The sequence below is a fragment of the Bubalus kerabau genome, chromosome 7, assembly GCF_029407905.1.
Source record: "Bubalus kerabau isolate K-KA32 ecotype Philippines breed swamp buffalo chromosome 7, PCC_UOA_SB_1v2, whole genome shotgun sequence".
In the NCBI taxonomy this organism is placed as follows: domain Eukaryota; kingdom Metazoa; phylum Chordata; class Mammalia; order Artiodactyla; family Bovidae; genus Bubalus; species Bubalus kerabau.
In genome coordinates this window covers 62262274-62284934 of record NC_073630.1, presented here as the reverse complement: position 1 = coordinate 62284934, position 22661 = coordinate 62262274, and the positions used below count along the sequence as shown (strand labels likewise).

At 42.4% G+C, this 22661-nt stretch overlaps 1 protein-coding gene across 4 annotated transcripts in view; it reads right to left on the bottom strand.

Moving 5' to 3' along the window:
* FAM114A1 (family with sequence similarity 114 member A1) overlaps positions 1-19500 on the bottom strand; it is a 66271-nt gene extending 46771 nt beyond the window's left edge. For 2 of the 4 annotated variants that reach the window (XM_055588272.1, XM_055588275.1), the window contains exons 1-2: positions 19397-19500; positions 10834-11189 (exon numbers count right to left, since the gene is read on the bottom strand). In XM_055588272.1, coding sequence (XP_055444247.1) covers positions 10834-11181 — 348 coding nt within the window. In that variant the 5' untranslated portion in view covers positions 11182-11189; positions 19397-19500. Of the gene's footprint in view, positions 1-10833; positions 11190-11578; positions 11748-13867; positions 13944-19396 lie in introns of those variants that run through there. The other 2 variants (XM_055588273.1, XM_055588274.1) reach the window with 2 other exon arrangements.
* Positions 19501-22661: the final 3161 nt, after the last annotated feature.

The window sequence follows — 22661 nt, the reverse complement described above, 5'->3', positions numbered from 1 at the left end:
AGTGAAAAATTCCTACAGAGTTTGTAGATTCTACAACTTTTGACCCAAGGCTGGTCCATCATCCTCCCCAACTACTTTCCCCCCGCAGTCTTCCACCCTTTCAGATAAGAGCAGCCATGTGAAACAGCTTTGACCAATGAGATATAAATGAGAAAGGGTTCACTGTCATGATAAATTATACAGTTACAGCTGGTGGCAACTCTCCCCTCTCCTTTTAACCCAGTGCTCAAAACTGAAGCAGCCATTTTTGCTGCCTTAAGGGACAGGCCAGGGAATCACACTAGTTCTGGCCCTGGTGGGCTACTAAACAAATGAGTTATTGCTTATCGCCATTCTGTTAAATGAGAAATTTAAAAAAAAATCACTATTTTGTAAGCCATTATATGTTAAATTTTAGTTGAGCTTTCCTGATGGCTCAGATGGTAAAGAATCTGCCTGCAATGCAGATTCGATCCCAAATGCTATTCCTAACTGATTCACTTAATTAATATCAAACACCATCCATCAGTGTAGACTACTGGTTAAGTGTAAACATTATGCAATTAAATTGCTTGGGTTTGACTCTAGGCTCTACCATTTTGGACGAGTAAATTACTCAAGTCTTTTAAAGTCATCATCGACATTACAAAATGCAGCCATGAGTATAAGAACCAATAACCTCATAGGTTTATTGTGAAAATAAAAATAATTCACATAAAGCTGTGAGCATAGTGCTAACACATAATAAATACTCTAGAAATGTTAACTGTTAATAATAATTAACTACAGTTTTAACACTAAGAAGCAAAAAGCTATGAAAGTTGGCTGACATTTTTTTTTCTGTTTGGAAACAATGAGAAGCTTGTTAACGTGAATGGAAATACTCAAGATTCATGACAGTCTGCTTTCATTTTTGGAGTCTACATTGATTTACTTCACTTGAGCAATGAAGCCAGTGGCAATTTTATACCATGATGAAGACAGATGTAAGTTGGTGATTAATATAATTCTTTCATGGGATAAATCACTACCTATGTGATTAGGGAAAGTTAATACACTTAGGGGTGACAGCTTCTGACTCAAATTTACAATACTTAATATGTTCTGACAGCTGGTAATTGACTAGCAAATGGAAATAAATGTTAAATGAGTCTAGAACTTTTTGCAGTATAAGTGACTACTTCAATTGCTTTATTAATAAAGCTTCTTTGACATTGAGCTGTGACTTCTTGATCAGCTACAAAGAATGGCAAATACTCAAATAACAAAATGTGTACATTTAACATAAAAGCCATATAAACTGTTTGACATGGATTGTAAATATATCCAGTGGAGTACTGTCTCCACTTTAAGTGGCTTTAATGTCACATGCTTATGAGACTATAAAGTAGGCAGCATGGATCTACTCAGGTATCCCATTTTCATATATGAAAAATTTAAAGTTTTCTCCTCATCCTCACCCATGTAACTCCCACCTCCTTTAACAGACGACTTTATATCCTAATCCATAGAGAAAATAGAAGCCATCTGATAAGAACTCTGTCAACTTCCTGCCCCCTCCCCCTAAACTCTCAGAAGAATAAGAGTCATATTGTAACAGCAAATCAGACTTGGCTTGATCAGGAGGGATCTCCAAAACTCAACTGGAGATCACTGATACATCTATAAGTGTTGTGTGCACCTAAGAAGATGAAAGAGTGCAAGATTCTACCAAGTTCCAAGTTCTTTAAATAGAAAAGACATTTAGATATCGGGTATTCCATTTAAAGGTCTTTATCGTTAAATAGAAAATTCATTTATTTATTTTTAAGTTATCAAGTAGAAAAATATGTATACATCTTAGAATTCCATTAAATTCAAAGGTTTTCAGCACTTAAGATAGAAAATATATGTACCTCTTTTAAAAGATAAAGACCAACCTGATAGTCCTATTTCCTTTACTAGATTAAGATTTAGAGACTATGTATATAGCTTTGGTCTTGGGATATGGACAGAAGAAGTTGTGAGACCAAACCCTCTTTAAGTTTTGTAACTCATGACACAGCTGTTCTAAGGAGGGGCTCAGTGTGACATTTGGGAGGATGTAAATTGCTCAGATGCCAGCACCTCTGTTAAAATATTTGCTAAAAAATGGCCTCAGTTGTTCCCAAGGAATTTTCTTTCTTGGTTAGTATGCATCATTCAACTCCAGGGAGATTTCAAATTAAGTATCGAAAGGTTTTAAAGCATGAAAGTCATACAATTAATCATTTTGTGCATATTTCTTCTTTTTTGTACTACTGATGCTTAAAGGAATTTGAATGATTAGAGTGACAATGTTTTGAAAATCAATTAAAAATGAATAATTGAATTATCAGACTTCTGATTTTTAAGTTGAAATGTACCTAAATTTATGCATAATGTTTGAAGTCAAGTGGGCCTTAGGAAGCATCACTATGAACAAAGCTAGTGGAGGTGATAGAATTCCAGTTGAGCTATTTCAAATCCTAAACGGTGATGCTGTGAAAGTGCTGCACTCAATATGCCAGCAAATTTGGAAAACTCGGCAGTGGTCACAGGACTGGAAAAGGTCAGTTTGTATTCCAATCCCAAAGAAAGTCAATGCCAAAGAATGTTCAAACTACTGCACAACTACACTCATCTCACATGCTAGCGAAGTAATGCTCAAAATTCTCCAAGCCAGGTTTCAACAGTATGTGAACTGTGAACTTCCAGATGTTCAAGCTGGTTTTAGAAAAGGCAGAGGAACCAGAGATCAAATTGCCAACATCTGCTGATCATCGAAAAAGCAAGAGAGTTCCAGAAAAACATCTACTTCTGCTTTATTGACTATGCCAAAGCCTTTGCCTGTGTGGATCACAACAAACTGTGGAAAATTCTTAAAGAGATGGGAATACCAGACCACCTTACTTGCCTCCTGAAAAATCTATATGCAGGTCAAGAAGCAACAGTTAAAATTGGACATGGAACAACAGACTGGTTCCAAACCAGAAAAGGAGTATGTCAAGGCTGCAATTGACACCCTGCTTATTTAACTTATATGCAGAGTACATTATGAGAAGTGTGGGGCTGGATGAAACACAAGATTGCCAGGAGAAATATCAATAACCTCAGATATGCAGATGACACCACCCTTACGGCAGAAAGTGAAGAAGAACTAAAGAGCCTCTTAATCAAAGTGAAAGAGGAGAGTGAAAAAGTTGTCTTAAAACTCAGCATTCAGAAAACTAAGATCATAGCATGCGGTCCCATCACTTCATGGGAAATAGATGGGGAAATAATGGAAACAGTGATAGGCTTTATTTTTTGGGGCTCCAAAATCACTGCAGATGGTGATTGCAAGCCATGAAATTAAAAGATGCTTGCTCTTTGGAAGAAAAACTATGACCAACCTAGACAGCATATTAAAAAGCAGAGACATTAATTTGCCAACAAAGGTTTGTCTAGTCAAAGCTATGGTTTTTCCAGTAGTCCTGTATGGACGTGAGAGTTGGATCATAAAGAAAGCTGAGAGCCAAAGAATTGATGCTTTTGAACTGTGGTGTTCGAGAAGACTTTTGAGAGTCCCTTGGACTGCAACGAGATCCAACCAGTCCATCCTAAAAGAAATCAGTCCTGAATATTCACTAGAAGGACTGATGTTGAAGCTGAAACTCCAATATTTTGGCCACCTGATGCGAAGAACTGACTCATTGGAAAAGACCCTGATGCTGGGAAAGATTGAAGGCAGGAGGAGAAGGGGACGACAGATGTAGAGATGGTTGGATGGTATCACTGACTCGATGGACATGAGTTTGTGTTAAGCTCTAGGAGTTGGTGATGGACAGGAAAGCCTGGCGTGCTGCAGTCCATGAGGCTGCAAAGAGTTGGACACGACTGAGTGACTGAACTGAACTGATGGAACCTAAGGGGTCATTCAGTCCACTCTATAAATTTAAGATTTACAACAATTCTTAAGTACTCAGCAAGATCTTGTTTAAGTAGGTAAATGAGGTACTTAAAAAGTAGATAGAGTATATTAAATTTATAGATGTAGATAAAAAATATTTGACCATGTTTAAGTTGGCATAAAGGACCAAGCATTAGTCAAAAGCCCCTTGAACATGAGTGTTCAATTATGCTAGACTTCTAAATAGAGTAAGATTTGTGAGATGAATACTATGGAGAATTGACATTTTGATTCTATAACCTTAATAAATTGAATACTAATTGTTCAAACCAAGTTGAAAGTCTGAGTAGTGTTTTTTTATGGACAAAACACTGGCCTATATCAAAACCCCATTTCAACACAAGTCTAACTTTACTGTATCCCCCACTCACAATTACTTCTTTCCCTTCTATCATAATGGAAGTGGTATCTTCCTCTTGGTTGTAATTATCACCGCCATCTGATCTCCTCTGGGCCTGGGAAGGTTGGTTTCCCTTTTCTTCTGGCTTTTCAACCTTTCTCTACTGGCTGCTTCCCACATTTAATTATGTGCACCATCCTCCATCTTAAAATAAGCAAATGAAAATCATGATGACAAAATTTTTTTTTTTTCCAACTTGTCTGGTTTCTGTTCCATGTCTTTCTTTCTTCTTTACCTCTTAAAAAAGGTGCCTACCTTCTGAATCCACTCCCTCCACCCACCACAGTGACTCTTCCATGGTCACTGTTTCATGAAACCATCCTTATCAAGATCACAAGGGCTCCCTCATGGTCAGAGCTATGGATTCATTATAGTCACTTTATTTCTTGACCTCTCAGTAGCACCAGAAGCTTAACCACTTTTCAATCCTTAAAAGATTCTGTTCTCGTGACCTGGCTCCCATGCCCTATCTTCTTACTCTTGCTTTTTTTATCTATCCCTTATTATGATGATTTCAGTTTCCACACATATTGTGGGAGCTCCTTAAGTTGCAACCCAACTGCTTCAAGCATTCCAATAAAGTACACATAGTCCAGGTGGTCAGCTGGTATCCTAATCAGGAAAGCCATACTCCAGAGGCAGCTATAATGAGCACTTCTATTATTCACATCTCTATTAACATCTGAGGCTTTGCAAATTAGCATACTGAATTACAGACATGGGCTTTAACTGGTAAACATGGTAGACTGGTAACTAGCATTTTGAATATCTGAAAGGGGTTCTATCTAGATTGTGAAATTAAAGGTATTCAACACTAGTTGGTGATTAAATATATTTTAGAGCCTTTTCCTACCTTTACATGAAGAGGGTAAAAGAAAGGATTTTACCCTTTCTAAGTGGTCTTCTATTCATCTCTGAACTCTGGAGAATTCTGGTTTCTCAATGCCAAGTATAAAGGACGAAATCTCTGCTCCTAGATTTCTAGGCATTTGCCTTGAATGAACCTTTCACTTGGAGTAGTGGTCAAGGCATGTAAAAGGTCAGATCAACGGAACATTCTCAAGTCTACATAAGATTTCATGAACTATTTTAAACATTTTTGTTAATTAATGTTTAATTAAAAAATGTCAGTGTGGTATAACATGATTTGAAATTTAATTTATAGAATGAACTTTACTGGCAACCACAACCTATCAAACAGACTCTAAGAGCTGTCGATGACCAAATTGACTTAGAAACATAGACTTCAGGGCCAGGTCCCCGGCCTCTGATTTTATTTATATATAACACCTGGGCAATCTGACCCACTCCCATTAACACCCAATGGCTAATGTCCTCCAAATCTCTCCCCACCACCTCCCCTGGGCTCCAGACCACTATAATCAACTATCCACAAAATATCTTCACAAGGATGTCTCATGGTATGTCCCATACTGAGCTCACCATGTTCTCAATCTCACCTGAATCCTCAACTAGTTCTTCTGTGTACCAATATTAGTGATTCCCAAACACTGGTCCACAGTCTGACACTAAGAGTATTACCTGGGGGAACTTACCAAAAATACAGTGTCTTAGCTTCCACTGTGATCTTTTAAAGAATAAGAACCTTTCAGGGTAGATCCCAGGAATCCAAACTTCTAACAAACTTCCCCAGTGATTATAACACACCACCAGATTTATGAAGCACTGTCCAATGCAACTGAGCTTCCGAGGTGGCACAGTGGTAAAGAATCTGTCTGCCAGTGCAGGAACCACAGGTTTGATCCCTGGGTCAGGAAGATCCCCTGAAGGAGGAAATGGCACCCCACTCCAGTATTCTTGCCTGGGAAATCCCATGGACAGAGAAGCCTGATACAGTCCATGGGGTTGCAGAGTCGGACATGACTGAGAGACTAAGCACGAATGCTGCTGCTGCTGCTAAGTTGCTTCAGTCGTGTCCAACTCTGTGCGACCCCACAGAGGGCAGCCCACCAGGCTCCCCTGTCCCTGGGATTCTCCAGGCAAGAACACTGGGGTGGGTTGCCATTTCCTTCTCCAATGCATGAAAGTGAAAAATGAAAGTGAAGTCGTTCAGTCGTGTCCGACTCTTTGTGACCCCATGGACTGCAGCTTACAAGGCTCCTCCATCCATGGGATTTTCCAGGCAAGAGTACTGGAGTGGGGTGCCATCACCTTCTCCGAAGCATGCATATGCACGTCCAATACAAGCAAAATGTAACAGCTACCATCTGGTTGCTCAAGTGAAAAATCAGATGTCTTCACGTGGAGAGTCATAAAAAAGAAACACTCCAACCGAACTGGAGCAAACTCTACTCACTCATTTAAGAGGCAAAAATCTGTCATCAGCAGATCTTGGCCTATGTTCTCTCATTTTTGTCTCTGTTGATAGCAATTTTACTGTTCTTAAGCACCCTGCTTTTCCTTTTCTAGGGAGAGAACTAGTGAGTGGTAGTCTGTGTTTTTCTTTGAGTACTTTGAGTGGTAACATTGCATTCTTTACCTTCTTCATGATTGGCTTTTTAATGCATTGATATAGGACAGTAGGGATGAAACTTTTTTAGTCTGGGTAATATTTCTTAATGCTAAGAATTTAGGGAAATTTGAACTAGATTAGATCTTTTAGGGGCTGATAGACTAGCACATGGGCGTCCCTCGTAGCTCGGAGGGTAAAGAATCTGTCTGCAATGCGGGAGACCTGGCTTTGATTCCCGTGTCAGGAAGATTCCCTGGAGAAGGGAATGGCTACCTACTCCAGTATTCTTGCCAGGAAACTCCATGGACAGAGGAGCTTGGCAGGCTATAATCCATGGGGTTGCAAAGAGTCAGACATGACTGAGTGACTTTGAGAGAGAGGGAGAGACTAGTACATAATAAGGTCCCACAAGATTTCTGGGAATAAATTTCATTCCAACCTAGCACCCACGACAAACATCTCTGAACTGAGGATGAAGACTTCACCAACTCCTTAAGATTGATCTGGGTGCTCCATCTCAGGCTTCCTTGTGCCTGGCCCATCTAGTATATATCTAGTACACTAAGACATACTATGAAGTGAAGTGTTAGTTGCTCAGTTGTGTCCAAATCTTTGTGACCCCACGAACTGTAGCCCACTAGGTTTCTCTGTCCATGTGATTCTCCAGGCAAGAGTACTGGAGTGGATTGCTTCTCCAGAGGATTTTTCCGACCCAGGGATAGAACCTGGGTCTCCTGCATTGCCGGCAGATTCTTTACTGTTTGAGCTACAGGGAAGTCCAAGACATACTATAATTGCTTTCATATAACACTTCCTTCCCCAACTAGATGGGAGGCATCCTGAAGATAGTTACACTACCCAGCTTCTGGAGCATAATACATGGTGTCATGGGGCTGGTGAAGATTTAGACTCTAGTCCAACCTCCAAAGTTCAAGGGGGTCTGGGGACCATCTCTTAATGGATGTCGTGGTGTGGATTCCTGAAAGAAGCCTTAACTCAATGGTTTCTGAGTCTGTACATCAGAATGGATGACAAAGAGAAGGGGCCCTAAAGACAGAGATAGCTTCTCTGAGTGCATCAACTGTGATGGTGTGACCCTTCAAAGAAGACGTGCCAGCTGAGTAGCTGGCAGAACCACTGGCCCCAGAGTGCCTCCTGGTCACACCGTCCTGCCTGCCAAGTGATAGCTGCCATGCTGACTCAGGCAAAGGGGAAGCTCATAAGGTGAATTTTAAGGGCACCAAGACCCAAAGTAACTAGATACCACTTATAGAAAAAACATATACATTTAAACCCATTATCACAAAAATTTAGTGTGTCCTAGAAGAAACGACTCCCTCAATGACTATTCTGCCAGGTTTTTAAAAAAAACAGGCATTTTCCCTTAGAAACTTTTTTTTAAGAGGTGATGAGATTCTCTTAAACTCAAATACATCTAGGACCAGACAGGCTTTTGAACTTTTCCTGAAGGACCTGTCATTCCTCAGCAGACCTGTGTTCAAGATCCAATCAACCAATGTACAAATGAACTTTTGATTCAAGATTTTTTGCAGAATTTATTCTCTTCTGGATCAACAGAATAATGGTTGTTTTCATCACCGCAAAAGAACTTCCTGTAAGTGTGCAATGAAGAACCAATAAAATAGAGCAAATGAACAATGCTTGAAGATGAAGCACCCAACTGAATTCTTCTAATATCAACTTAAGACAAAAGGATAAATTGCCAAGAGAGAGAGTAGAATCCCCTTTTCAAGTAATTATTAAGAAGAGACTATATCTATACCTAGTTAGAAGGTTTAAATGTAACCTGGGTGAAAGAGATATGCTTTCCTCTCAAGGCCCTTCCAGCCACCTGTATTAGCTTTCTGTCTTTTTAGAACCAACATGCTCACAGGAATTCCTCCCACATCCTGCTTCTATCTGAGCTCCTGATGCAACGCTCCCCACCCCACGCGCCACCCCCCCCAACACACACACAAGCAGAGCCACGGCTGTAACTCTGTGGCCAGTTTCTGAACTTCCATTCAGATACTTTGTGAAGCTTCATGATAAGGAAATGCTCCTCTTTTCAAAGCTATCAGTAGGGGAGGGGAGGTACCGGGAGGGGAATGTCTGCCAGTTAGCTCTCTCTCTCTCTCTGTAGCATTAAGGAGGTTTACAAAGTGCTCTCAAACGCAGAATTCATTCAATTGGCTCAAAATGTAAGAAGATGGATGTGTAGGAGCATCCTGACTTTTTATTTTGCTATCTTTATTAGCAAACTTGTTATAACTTTTAGAAGTCTGAAACTGGCATGTATAATCTAGCCTTCATGAGCACACATATCATGACTCAATGAAGCTTTTATAGCTTCTTTGAATCATCTTCGGTCAGAATGTCATGGTTAAGATATATATTTTTTAATGTACAAAAGCATATATTAATAGTAGCAGTTACAATAACAACTGGGAACCAATGCGCCCCAGTAGAAAGACAGCATGGAAGGAACACAGGTTCCAAAGTCAGGCACACAGGTAAGTACAGGTAGAGGGCGTATTCTATTGGTTACATTTCTCTGGAGAATTCAGACTAATATCCACCCTGTCATCATTCTTTCTTCCCCACTCCCAATTATTTCTCAAAGCTCTCTCAGTGGTTGAAATGCTCAGCTAGAGCTGAGACTCCTCGATCTAGGAATTCATAATCCCTCAGGGGGTCCATGGATGGCTTTAAAGTATCTGTGATATCATGGAACTCATAAACAAAATTTTGCATGTATATTTACATAACTGATCCAAACTCCCAGCTGGTCCTCAGATCCTTTCCATGACATTCAGCAGAATGATCATTTGTTTTTGTTTAAACATCTCCAGTGATGGGAAAACCCTTCCTTTCATCTCATCTTAGAATAGTTCTGAGAGTCAATTTGAGGAAACTGAGGCCCAAGAAGTCTGCTTTTGAGTAAAAGAATCACAAAACATTAGTCAGAAGGATACCTCGTGGTCTTCATGGGCAAATTCTTCATTTTACAGAGGAAAAACTGAAGCACAGAGAAATTTGGTGTCCTGCCCAAACTAAGAGAGTTAATGATAGATGGGGGATGGAAGCCCAGCCGCCCAACTCCCCACTTAGCCTGCCTCCCTCCCTGCATACAGCAGAGTCACCTCAAGGAGGGGACGTGTGGGGCACATCTCAGGAGAGCAGGGCCCATCCCCCTACACTGTAGCATCCTTCTAGAAGGCAGGTTTGGAGGAGAGTGGCCCATCTCCTCAAGTCCTGCAGAGTGCCTCCCCACCCCTTCCGGTCCCCACGTGGATGGAGGAAAAGGTGTCAGGAAAACCCAGCTTGGTCATACTGATGTGGAATGAGGTAGTGACATGGAGATACTGGCCTACCATCCCCCAGAGAGTCAGGTGCAGGCGCTAAAGTGAAGCACAAGGGTGTTCTGCTGTGGTCTCCAGAAGGTGGTATGTGATGATAAAAGGGGAATCTGCAGGTTTCAGATCTTCAGAGTGGGTTTGTAAATATGCAGCAAAATTTAAGTGATGTTAAAGAAGCATTAACTTGTTTAGGGTGGAATTAGGTTCATTAATAATCTGGACTCGTTATATTCAATATTACAATATCGCTCACTTACTGAGTAGCTCCCTTCTGAGCTCACTTACTGAGTAGCTTAATATCTTACTGGGTTGCTTAAGATCTCTGAGCCTGATTGCCTCATCTATAACTTGGGGTTAATAATATCCAGCTTAGAACCTCAAGGAACTGTTGTATGGAGTGAATTACTTAACATATAGAGTAGTTAGGAGAGTGCCTGTTGTGTCCAATAATTTGGTGGTGGTTATTGTTAATAAAAATACAATCAACAAAATGAAAATATTAAAATGACCAATTATTCTCATATACACCTTTTCTCACCAAACAATACATCTCTGATGATAGAGGTAATGTCATAGTGTATACTGAATTCCCAATTCCTAACCTCACGGCTTGGCACAAATCTATGCCCATGGTAGGTATCAGTAAGAACTCGGTCAAATGAACCACTCCTACCGGATCACTCTGTTCTTTCAGGGGTATTTCGGATCCAGGTTCTGCCTCGAGGCTCACGGCATCAACACACTCAGTGAGGGCATCCTCAGTCACTTCTCCGTTGAGGGGTGGCTCCGTGGTGCCACGGTCTTTGGGCTCCTCAGCAAGTCCAGTGTCAGCAGTCTCTGCACCCTGAACAGCCTCATTTTCATGCACATCTCTTCTGGGATTCGCTGGCGTTAGCTCATTTGAAATTGCAGCTGAATCACAGTGCACTTCTGCATCTTTGGGTAAAGTATCACTGTTGGGCTTGTTGGTAATTTCTTCTTTGTCTCCAGAGGCTAACGTGTCATTGCCATTGTCAGACATTTTAATATCTGTTAACAGGATTACAAACAACTTACTCTTTATCTGAATTATTAAATTTTAATTTGAAGCCCTGAATAATTAAATCTGGTGGAGGTAAGCTTTTTTCTACCAAGAAGAAACTTTATGCAACCTCTGTGTTGGCCGAATAATGGCCCCCCAAAATATCCATGTCATAATCCTTGGAATGTGACTTGGCTTCCTATGCAGTGAGGTCCTTATATCTTTATTTTAGACTAATGAAATTATCAGGCTTCCCAGGTGGCTCAGTGGTCAAGAATCTGCCTGCAATGCAGGAGATGCAGGAGACACAGGTTCCATCCATGTTCACCTTGTGAATGTCACTTTATATGGCCAAAAGGACTTTGAAGATATGATTCAATTAAGAATCTTGGATTACCTGCATGGGTCTTAATTGAAATCACAAGTGTCCTTATCAGAGCAAGGCAGAGGGAGATCTGACTGCAAAGAGGAAAAGGTAATGTGATGACAGAAGCAGATTGGAGCGATGCACTCGGAAGATGAAGGAACAGACCACAGACCACAAGGAACACAGGTGGCCACTAGATGTTGGAAAGTCCAGGAAAACATTCTCCCTTCAGACTCTAGAACTGTAAGAGAATACATTTGTATTGCTATAAATCACTATGTTGGTTGTACTTTGTTGCAGTAGCAGTAGGAACTAATACAGACCTACAGTGCTATCTTTAAACTTTCATGGATCTTTCACCTGGCATGAGGAAATATGCATATAGGAACTAAGAGTATTATCTGTATCTATGAAAGTATTTATTTCATATGACTTAATTATATTTGTAGCCATAAGAATAAGCATGGAAAATACCTGAGGGCTTATTTAAAAATGCTTGACATTTAGTATTGCAATTTGGTCAGAAATTCAAATTGAAAAAAACATACATACACAGAAGTGTGCCTTGTTGGGTACAGCCCATGAAGGTCTGAGCTTTCTTTGGTCAATAGTTTAGATGGGGAAACACAAGGATGAAATGGAATAAAAAAGTGACATGTTAAGCCAAATGAGGAATGGAGCCATTACAAAATAAGACACAAAACAGAAACCTCTTTATGAAGCTTGTGAGTTATTGCTACCATGTACAACAGTGCAGGTCAATGGAACTTTCAGTGATGATGAAATGTTCTGTATTTATGATGGCAAATGTGGTAGCTAATAGTCACATATAGCTATCAGATACTTGAAATGTGGCTGGTGCAACGGAGGAACTAATTTTTAAATTTAATTTTAAATAATTTTAACTTAAATTTATATAGACATGTGTGGCTAGTGGCTACCTTATTGGATAACATATATTCAGAAGATAGTTCAAGATGATAATTTCCTTGTGTGTGTTTGCGTGTGTAATTTCCTTGTGTGTGTTTGCGTGTGTGTGTCTATGTTCAATCGAATCAGTCATGTCAACTCTTTGCAACCCTATGGACTACAGCCTACCATGCTCCTCTGTCCATGGGATTCTACAGGCAAGAATAGTGGAGTGGGTTGTCATGCCTTCCTCCTGGGGATCTTCCTGACCAGGAGTTGAACTCACGTCTCTTGCATTGTAGGCAGATTCTTTTATCATTGAACCACCTGGGAAGCCTGATAATTTCAGTAGTCTAAAAAAGAGATAATGACCTCACTATATAGGAAACCAAGTTGCAGGCTAATCAGTGGGTATTTTTGTTGACCTCGGTGTTTACCAACTGGTCAAATCTCTGGTCACTGTTAAAACCACAGTATGTGGGAAGCCATTTCACATCCTGGCCACGTGATGACGGCGGTCAACTTACAATTCACAGGCACCTGCCAACCTTCTTGACCCTTCAAACAGTTGTTCCTTAAATCATCTAGCTATTTTCTTTTATCTCTCCCTTGGTGAATCTTGTTCCTTTCTCACACTTCTATGTTGGGACTCTCCAATACCTACCTCCATTCCACAAAGACAAAAAGTAAATTAGTGGCTTCTAGTGGCTGTCTGCAATGCGGGAGACCTGGGTTCGATCCCTGGGTTGGGAAGATCCCCTGGAGAAGGAAATGGCAACCCACTCCAGGATTCTTGCCTGGAGAATCTCATGGACAGAGGAGCCTGGTGGGCTACAGTCCACAGGGTCACAAAGAGTCGGACACGACTGAGCGACTTCACTTTCACTTTCAGTGGCTGAAAGGAGAGGGGATGAGTAATGACTGCTAATGAATGTGGATTTCTTTTGTGGGTGACCAAAATGTCCTAAAACTGAATAGTGGTAATGGCTATACAATTCTGTGAATATATTACATTCACAAAAGACTGTCAGGTGGCTGTTGGTTCAATATGTTGTTTTAACAAATTTAAGGCCCATTTAGAGTAACTGTCTCCTCTATATTTTGTTCCTCCTAACTGGATATAATTTTTCTTCCTCTGAACTCTCAGAGCGCTTTGCATCTATCTCAGTTCGGATGGTTACAATCATCTTTGATTAGAGTCGTTTGAGTGTTATCCTAATATGTTGTAAATACTATATGAAGACAAGAGTCTTCCTTATTTTGTCTTCATATTTTATACAGCACTTAACATGGTTTCTTGAACACTGTAGGAAACTCAACAAACATGTGTATTGAGTTATATTAATATTTTGGGGAAGATTTAAAATTAGAGTGTAATTTGAAATGAAAGTAAGCAGCAAATGCCTTTACCTCATTCGCTACTCAGGAGCTATCTTACAGCAAGTGGTTTCAAATGACCCATATTGTCTTTCCTCTGTTCCTTCACCTACAAGATAACTGGGTTAGAATGTCTCTTTTTGTTTTTTTTTGTTTTTTTTTTTTAATTTTATTTTATTTTTAAACTTTACATAACTGTATTAGATTTGCCAAATATCAAAATGAATCCGCCACAGGTTTACATGTGTTCCCCATCCTGAACCCTCCTCCCTCCTCCCTCTCCATTCCATCCCTCTGAATGTCTCTTTTTAAACAAAAATACTTGAATTCTCTGATAACACAACTATAAACAAGTCTGCAGATGGGAAAGGCAAAGAATGCATCCTCCCCTTTGGCGGATACGTTAAGTTTCAGCTATTCAAGGTTGGAGATGGTGTGTCAGTAAGTATGGTCAATGCCTAGTTAAAGGAGTAAAGAGTGATTCTGGCTACCCTGCAGAAAAGGGATTGTTACTGTGGTTTATGGGAGAGGGATGAGATTGAGGGAGGGTAATTGAAAAGCTATTGTCATGTGGAAGCTTATAAAATTTTTGTGAAAACCAGTCAGGACTGGCCTGGACAGAGGTTGGCAAACTACAGCCAGGTGCCTAAATTTGCCTTCCCTCTGTTTTGGTAAATAAAGTTTTATTGGCACACAGACATGCTCCCTTGTTTATATAACGTCTGTGGGTTCTCGAGTACAACAGCAGAGGTGAAGAGTGGTGAGAGAGACCACATGGCCCCCAAAATTGCAAAGCCTAAAATAGTTACTATCTGGCCCTGTATAAAAACTGTTTGCTGACCCATGGTCTAGGACATTCCTTCACTGCCATGGCCTAGAGTTCTCCTAATTTACCCTTATCCTCACCTGGGTCCTAGGAGTACGAACATAAGGAGATTGAGCACATACTTGGACATCACTTATATTCCCCTTTTTGTGTTCATCAACATTTAGTCAAAGGCACTGATATTTTAATTTCTTTGTAAGATAATTTGAAAAACCTTACTATTAATCTGGATTATTAAGAAGTTCCAAACTATTTCACTTCTCTATCAGCAGGAACATGAGAATAAACCTGGTTATAATAAACATTTATGGGTGAATAAAAAGCATTAGAAACATTTTATATCTGCTTCACCTTAAATTGTTGTGATACTGTTCCTAGTGCTAAAATATTTCAGCACATACCATGGAACATCTACATGGATTAGTTTTATTTTATGCTCTGGGGGTGGCTGGTTAACATTTTAAATGTCCTATTAAGGAATATACTTTTCAAGGTCTTTAGTTACCATTTCAGATTCTGTAATGGACTGTTCACCTCGTGAGAGGATTCAAACATCCCTCTCTCTGAACACTATTTATCAGGGGGTACTATTAAAAGCTTCCCCAGTGGCTCAGATGGCAAAGAATCTGCCTGCAATGCAGGAGACCCAGGTTCAAACCCTGGGTTGGGAAGATTCCCTGGAGAAGGGAATGCCTACCCACTCCAGGTTTCTTGCCTGGAGGATCCATGGACAGAGGACCATGGGGGGGCTACAATCCATGGGGTCACAAAGAGGTGGACATGACTGAGCAACTAACACAATACACTATTAAAAGTATTTTTCACTGATAAAATGGAAATGGTGCTTAAACTGGATTGGCAAGAAATTCTGTACAGGTACTTTCTGCTCTTCCATTTCCAGGGCAAAGATTATACTGAATCCAGGAGCTACTGAGCTTTGCCCTAGAGTTTTTCTAGTTCTCTGCTCATTGCAGGAATACGTCAAAGCCTGATTACAGGGTTAGCTGAGTCCTGCCTCCAGGGCCGTCCTCACCCAAGGACTAAAAAGACAGAGAGCTAGAACTTCAAATATACAGCTTGTTCTTGTCAGCTAGAACTGACAAGAACAAGCTGTATATTTGAGCCTGGTTGCTAACATAAATGGGAGTGTGTGGCAGAACTCCTGAGAGTGGATTGTGGTTCTACAGTTGCACAGAGGAGCCTACCACTTTCACCCATCTCTGATGGCCAAACTGCCTTAGGTCAGGTCACCTCAACTGTGGAAAAATGACTGCAACAAAACCTGTCTTCCCTGTGGCTACTCTGTATCCAATTATCAACATGAAGCCATTCCTTCAGAAATACACGTGACATTCAGCTGTAAGGAGTTGAACCAATACTGTTAGGAGACATTTATGGACAATTTATTTCAGGAAGACTATATTTTTACATCTTTTCAAATAATCAAAATGGTCAGCCCTACTTTAGCTTCTCATTGTATGTGAACTTTTCTGTTACAAGTCCATATTTTCCCTGAATCTAAACCAAAAAAAGAAAGCTTCGTCCAGATCTTTTTTATTCTGGTAGACCTTGGTCTACTCTGGATGTTATGACAGGAGAGAGGTAGTCATTTTTAAAACAGTGCCCTTCCACCTGAAGTCATTACAAACTGTGTGTTCTAAGACACAGCTGTTCCTATGTAGGGACTGTTGGTGGCCGGGATGCACGCTGTGCGTCCTGGGTTGGCCCCCATCTCTGCCTGAAGCAGTCGGATTTAAACTTGCCCTGATTTATGGTTTGGAATGTTGACCATTACAGCCGTGTCCTGCGGCTTTGATGCTAGGGAGCCTCAAGCCACAGAAACAAGGAAGTTTCTTCAGTAAACTCCAAGAAGAGGAAGAGTGGCATATAAAGAAGCCTTTGTGGGCTGGGAATATAAGTTAGTTTTTCATGAGTCAATTCATTCATCACCTAAAATGCTCCCAGAACTATGCTAGGTATTGGAGCAACAATTTCATGGCTCCAAAAATAAGTTTAAAACGGAAGACATCCTTCAGAAAACGAATAATCTGTTTCCATCTGATTCCTGGTCAGTGAAGGTCCAGGAAACTACTGCCTCTAACACGAAATGGTTAAATGATGATGTAAACAGCACATCACAGCAGGTAAAGAAGTGCCTGAACTAGACTGATCTCATACAAGGGAGAACCTGGAAAGAGGCTTTGACAGTTATTAAGGCATGATGGGAAAAGAGTATGTGCTAGGAATGAATCTAGACATGCAGAACGGATGCTATGTGGCTGGGCCAACAGCCACATGGAGGAATATCAAGGGATGGGAGGGATGGATGCTGAGGTGGAAAGAATTGTGCTCTGATCTCTCTATCTCTCTGCGGGTGTACAGCCCACTCATTCTCGTTGGGCTTCCTCACTTCCTCCTCTGGAAAGTAAGGGTGGACATAACGATCTGCATACTTTGTTCCCCAATAACAGACTGCAGGACTGGGACCGGCCTGTGATGACAGAGAAAAGTGAGGACAAGATAGTGTTTCATCAGTCTAAATTTATTCAACGTAAAGGACTGCCTTCATCTTGCAAGTTTAACCTTCATGCTTTTCTTGGTATTAAAACATCTTTCATTTTATGAAATAGTATTGGAGTGCATGGATTTGTTAAATGGTCTCACTTGGCAAAATAAGAAGTTGGTAATACAATAAATACCCTGTGTGAGATCACTGCCTCCAAATTTAAAAAGTGTCAGTCAGTGAAGACCAGGAACAAAAACTGTGGATGACAGCATCTTAACCAGGTTGCAAGAGTTCCAATGGTACTTGACAAGTATGTGTACCCAGAGCCCAGACTCTTTTTCCTCCAGTTTGGCTTCCACATGTCTGCCAGGTAATTTTATGAAACACGAATAAGGATCTTTTTGCTCCCCTGTTTAAAAAACATGAGGTTTAAACACCTTTGCACGGCATCTGGGGCCCCTCATAGTCCAGCTCCACTTTCTCTGTAAGCCTCCTGGAACTCTCAACTCACCAGACAGCACATTTTCCATCACTGCCCAGGCAGCTCATAAATATCTCCACCTTTGCTTATGCTGGGTTTTCTGACCAGGATGCCCTGCCTCCAACTGCCTGGCAAAGTCCTGTTTTTGTTTTTGTTTTCTCAGTGTCTAGAATCACTTTCATCAACTCAATGGACATGAGTTTGAGCAAACTGCAGGAGATAGTAAAGGACAGGGAAGCCTGGTGCACTGTAGTTTATGGGATGGCAGAGTCTAACATGACTCAGCAGCTGAACAACAATGTTACTTTCTACTTTGAAATTTTCCCAAATTTGCCCCTCTCCTTCCAATGTTTTAGAAGATACATTGCATAGACTTCTATGACATTTTTAAGGAGTATTTATTTCTGTATCATTTTTTAAAAATAGACATTTATTTGTCTCTCCTCCAGAACTGTGACCAACAAGCACCTAGATTGTTTTCCGACACTCTAGTATTTACTAAACTGAAATATATTGTTTGATATTGATTAAAGAGAAACAATGTGTGATGTAAGCCTGGTCTAATAATGTCTGAATCTGTGAGAATCAGCAAGGCTCCTTCCCACCCTCAAATTCCTTCTGCACTGGCTCCAAGGAGCCTCAGATCCCACCCTCAAAGTTCCCTTCTTTTGCTTAGAACTTATGCCCTAAGGAGTTTATCAGATTTTTTCCTGAGCTTAGCAAAGGAAGGAAAGACAGGGAATGGACACAGGTGAGGTGGGGAAGGGGCAAGGGAGGAAACGAGGGCAGAGAAGGCTCTGAGGAGAAAGCCTGCCTACTTAGTTTTCTCAGGGTGGACGAGGTCTTCTGGAGTTCGAGACATTGATTTTAAAAGCCACCCGCTTGACCCTCTCAAGACGTTTAGGATGAGAACTGATGGCATCGAAGGACAGAGAGATCACCCTGACAGTTCATGCAGAGAGTTCTTCCTACTCCAGGAAAGGGCAGTGAAGTTCAGGCGCCTGATCTGAGATGGTTAGAAAAGCCTGGTTCCAGGAAAGAAGACGAGCGACTGGGCCGGCGGGTGGGGGTGTTGAGGTGGGGGGTGGGGCTCAACCTGGGGGCTGTGAATAGAGGTGCTGCTGGCTCAGGGTGCTAGCTGGGGTGGAAGCGCCGGCAGTGCCGGCGTCTGCAGCGGGAGAGATGATGGATGATGAGCTTGGGTGGGAGGGCAAGGCCGGAGCTCGGCTTTTCCAGGCCAAGGGCTGGCGAACCCCGGGATGGGGCTTGCTTCGCCTGTGCCCGCAGCTGCGGAGACACCGCAGCCTGCCTCTCACTGGGACCTGGGACCTGGGACCTGGGGGAAACTTTTTCAGACTTGCTTTGCGCTGGGACCGAATACTTCAGGAGCACAAGACAGGCTCCGCAGAGGTTCACGCGGGCCGAGGGGGCAGAGCAGGAGTGCGGGCGTGTGGGTGTGTGCATGAGCGTGGACCTGGAGCGACACACACTCACACACACACACTCACACGCCCGCACCCACGCGGGGCCCTCGGCCGCGCCGCCCGCGCCTGCCCGGACCTTCACCTCCAGGGCCGTTCCCTCCGATCCTGTGCCCGGTGCCCAGCCCCTGCCGACTCGGGGAACCGAACGGGATAAACAGAGATGGCAGGGTCTCCCCATCACCCCGCGGCAGCTGTCCCCGCATCTCCCCGCCCCCGCGCCCGCCCGGGGAAGGGGGTGAAGGCGAGAGGTGCCCGGGGCTCTTACCGCTCAGGCGGCCGAGTGCGCGCGGGAGCGCCTCCGGGTCCCGCCCCGCCACGTCGGCAGGGCTGGCGGGGACGCGGCCGGAGGGCGGGCTGGGAGGGGGACAGGGCGGGCTGGCCGAGCTGCCCCGCCCCGCGGCCCCACCAGGGCCCCGCCCCCGTGGCCCCATCCCGGCCCGGAGCGCGGCGGAGGTCCGGGCACCCCCTCACCCAGGCTGCTGGGTTCGAGGAGGGGGGTCCCGGCCGCACTTCCGACCAACCATCGGAAACTTGGTTTTTCCGAACTTCGTGCCGCCTGGTGAGCTGGAGGGGCGGCCACCCCCGCCCGGGGCGGATCTTGGGGCTCTCCTGTTGCCTTTGCTTCCTTTAAAAGCGCCCAGGAAACTGCGCAGTTAAACCAGGAAAGGGTTGCTCAAGTTCAGTAAGAGTTTTCGATCCCACTCCTCCGCCACCGGCGCCCACCCCCCCACCCTCCGGCCATGGTGCTTTAAATAGCTTTCCCTTACCCTGTTTGTGAGAGTGTCATCTGATTTAAAACCAGTCAACCGAATAAAAACACTTTCTAGAAGGCCAGTTTGGAAACGTGGATCAAAATTCAAATGTGTTAGCATTGGCCCAGGAATTCCACGTCTGCGAATGTGTACTAAATAAACAGTCAAATGTGCACACATGTATGTCCAAGGATGTTGACTGTGATTGTTTATGCCAGAGAAAACAACCCGGAAATAAACTGTCCTCCCAACAAAAGATTGGTGAAGTAATTTTTAGTAACTTGAAACGACCAGGTATGCTGTGGTCGTTAGAAATTACAACTCTAAGTCCAGTTTGTTGATATGGAAGGAAGGCGGGCCGTAGCCGAATATTAAGAGAGGGCAGGGGAAACTTAGAACAGCGCATGTACAGTATAAACCTATTCTTGTGAATATATAGTATATTTTTATATAAAAAGGAGATCTTAATTTTGAAAGCAGTTATTTTTTTCTGAGTTCTTCAGTGGTGTTAGCAGATTGTATTCCAGGTGTGTTTTGGTATACCACAGACACCACGACTGTGACTTACGTGTGCCTTGGGTCAAAGAACCCACCTGCTGATGCAGGAGACATTAGAGATACCGGTTGGGTCCTTGGGTCCGGAAAATGCCCTGGAGGAGGGCATGGCAACCGGACCCACTCCAGTATTCTTGCCTGGAAAGTTCCATGGACAGAGGAGCCTGGCAGGCTGTAGTCCACAGGGTCGCAAAGAGTCGGAGGCAACTGAAGCGACTTAGCACAGGGCACAGCAAGTTCCTTTGCCAAACCTGCCCCTCTCTACCCTGCTGAAAGGCAACAGCCCAATCAGGCATTCCACCCCCCCACCCGTTTTTTTAATTTTAATTTTTATTTTTATTTTATATTGGAGTATAGTCAGTTAACAATGTCAGGTTAGTTTCAAGTGTATAGCAAAGGGATTCAGTTATACACATTCATGTATCTATTCTTTTTCAAATTCTTTCCCATTCAGGTTATTACAGAATACTGAGCACAGTTCCCTGTGCTATACAATAATTCCTCGTTGGTTATCTATTTTATATAGATCAATCCCAAACTCCTAATCTATCCCCCTCCCCCCCCACAACAATAAGCTTGTTCTCAAAGTCTGTGAATCTTTCTGTTTTGTAAAAAAAAAGTTCATTTGTACAATTTTTAAAAGATTTTACATATAAGCACCACTATATTTGTCTTTCTTTGTCTGACTTCACTTAGTATGATGATGTCTAGGTCCATCTATGTTGCTGCAAATAGCATTATTTCATTCTTTTTAATGGCTGAGTAATATTCCATTGTATATGTACCACCTTTTCTTTATCCAGTCATCTGTAGACATTTAGGTTGCTTCCATGTCTGGACTATTGTAAACAAGGTTGCAATGAACACTGGGGTGCATGTAGCCTTTCAAACCATGTTTTTCTCCAGATACATGTCCAGGAGTGGGATTGTTGGATCTATGATAGTTCTAGTTTTAGTTTTTAAGTTTTATTTTTAGTTTTTTAAGGAACGTCCCTATAGTTCTCCATAGTGACTGTACCAATTTACATTCCTACTAACAGTGTAGGAGGGTTCCCTTTTCTCCACACCTCCTCCAGCATTTATTCTTTGTAGATTTTTTGATGATGGCTATTGGGAGAAGGCAATGGCAACCCACTCCAGTACTCTTGCCTGGAAAATCCCATGGACTGAGGGGCCTGGTAGGCGGCAGTCCATGGGGTCGCTAAGAATCGGACACGACTGAACGACTTCACTTTCACTTTTCACTTTCATGCATTGGAGAAGGAAATGGCAACCCACTCCAGTGTTCTTGCCTGGAGAATCCCAGGGACGGGGGAGCCTGGTGGGCTGCCGTCTCTGGGGTCGCACAGAGTCGGACACGACTGAAGCGACTTAGCAGCAGCAGCAGCATACTGACTGATGTGAGATGACATCTAGTTATAGTTTTGATTTGCATTTCTCTAATAATTAGCAATGTTGAATGTCTTTTCATGTATCTCTTGGTCAGCTATATGTCTTCTTTGGAAGAATGTCTGTTTAGGTCTTCTTATTTATTTATTTTAATTGAGCCTCATTCAGTTCAGTTCAGTTCAGTCGCTCAGTCGTGTCTGACTCTTTGCAACCCCATGAATTGCAGCACGCCAGGCCTCCCTGTCCAGCACCAACTCCCAGAGTTTACTCAAACTCACGTCCATCGAGTCAGTGATGCCATCCAGCCATCTCATCCTCTGTCGTCCCCTTCTCCTCCTGCCCCCAATCCCTCCCAGCATCAGAGTCTTTTCCAATGAGTCAACTCTTCACAGCAGGTGGCCAAAGTACTGGAGCTTCAGCTTCAGCATCAGTCCTTCCAATGAACATCCAGGACTGATCTCTTTTAGGATGGACTGGTTGGATCTCCTTGCAGTCCAAGGGACTCTCAAGAGTCTTCTCCAACACCACAGTTCAAAAGCATCAATTCTTCGGCGCTCAGGTTTTTTCACAGTGAGCCTCATTAGTTGTTTGTAAATTTTAGAGACTAATCCCTTGTTGGTTGCAAATATTTTCTCCCATTCTGTATGTTGTCATTTCATTTTGTTTATGGTTTCCTTTGCTGTGTAAACACTTTTGAGTTTAATTAGGTCCCATTTGTTTTTGTTTTTATTTCCATCACTCTAGGAGACAGCTTGAAAAAGATATTGCCTCTATTTATGTAAAGAGTGTTCTGCTTATGTTTTCTTCTAAGAGTTTTATAGTATCTGGTCTTAC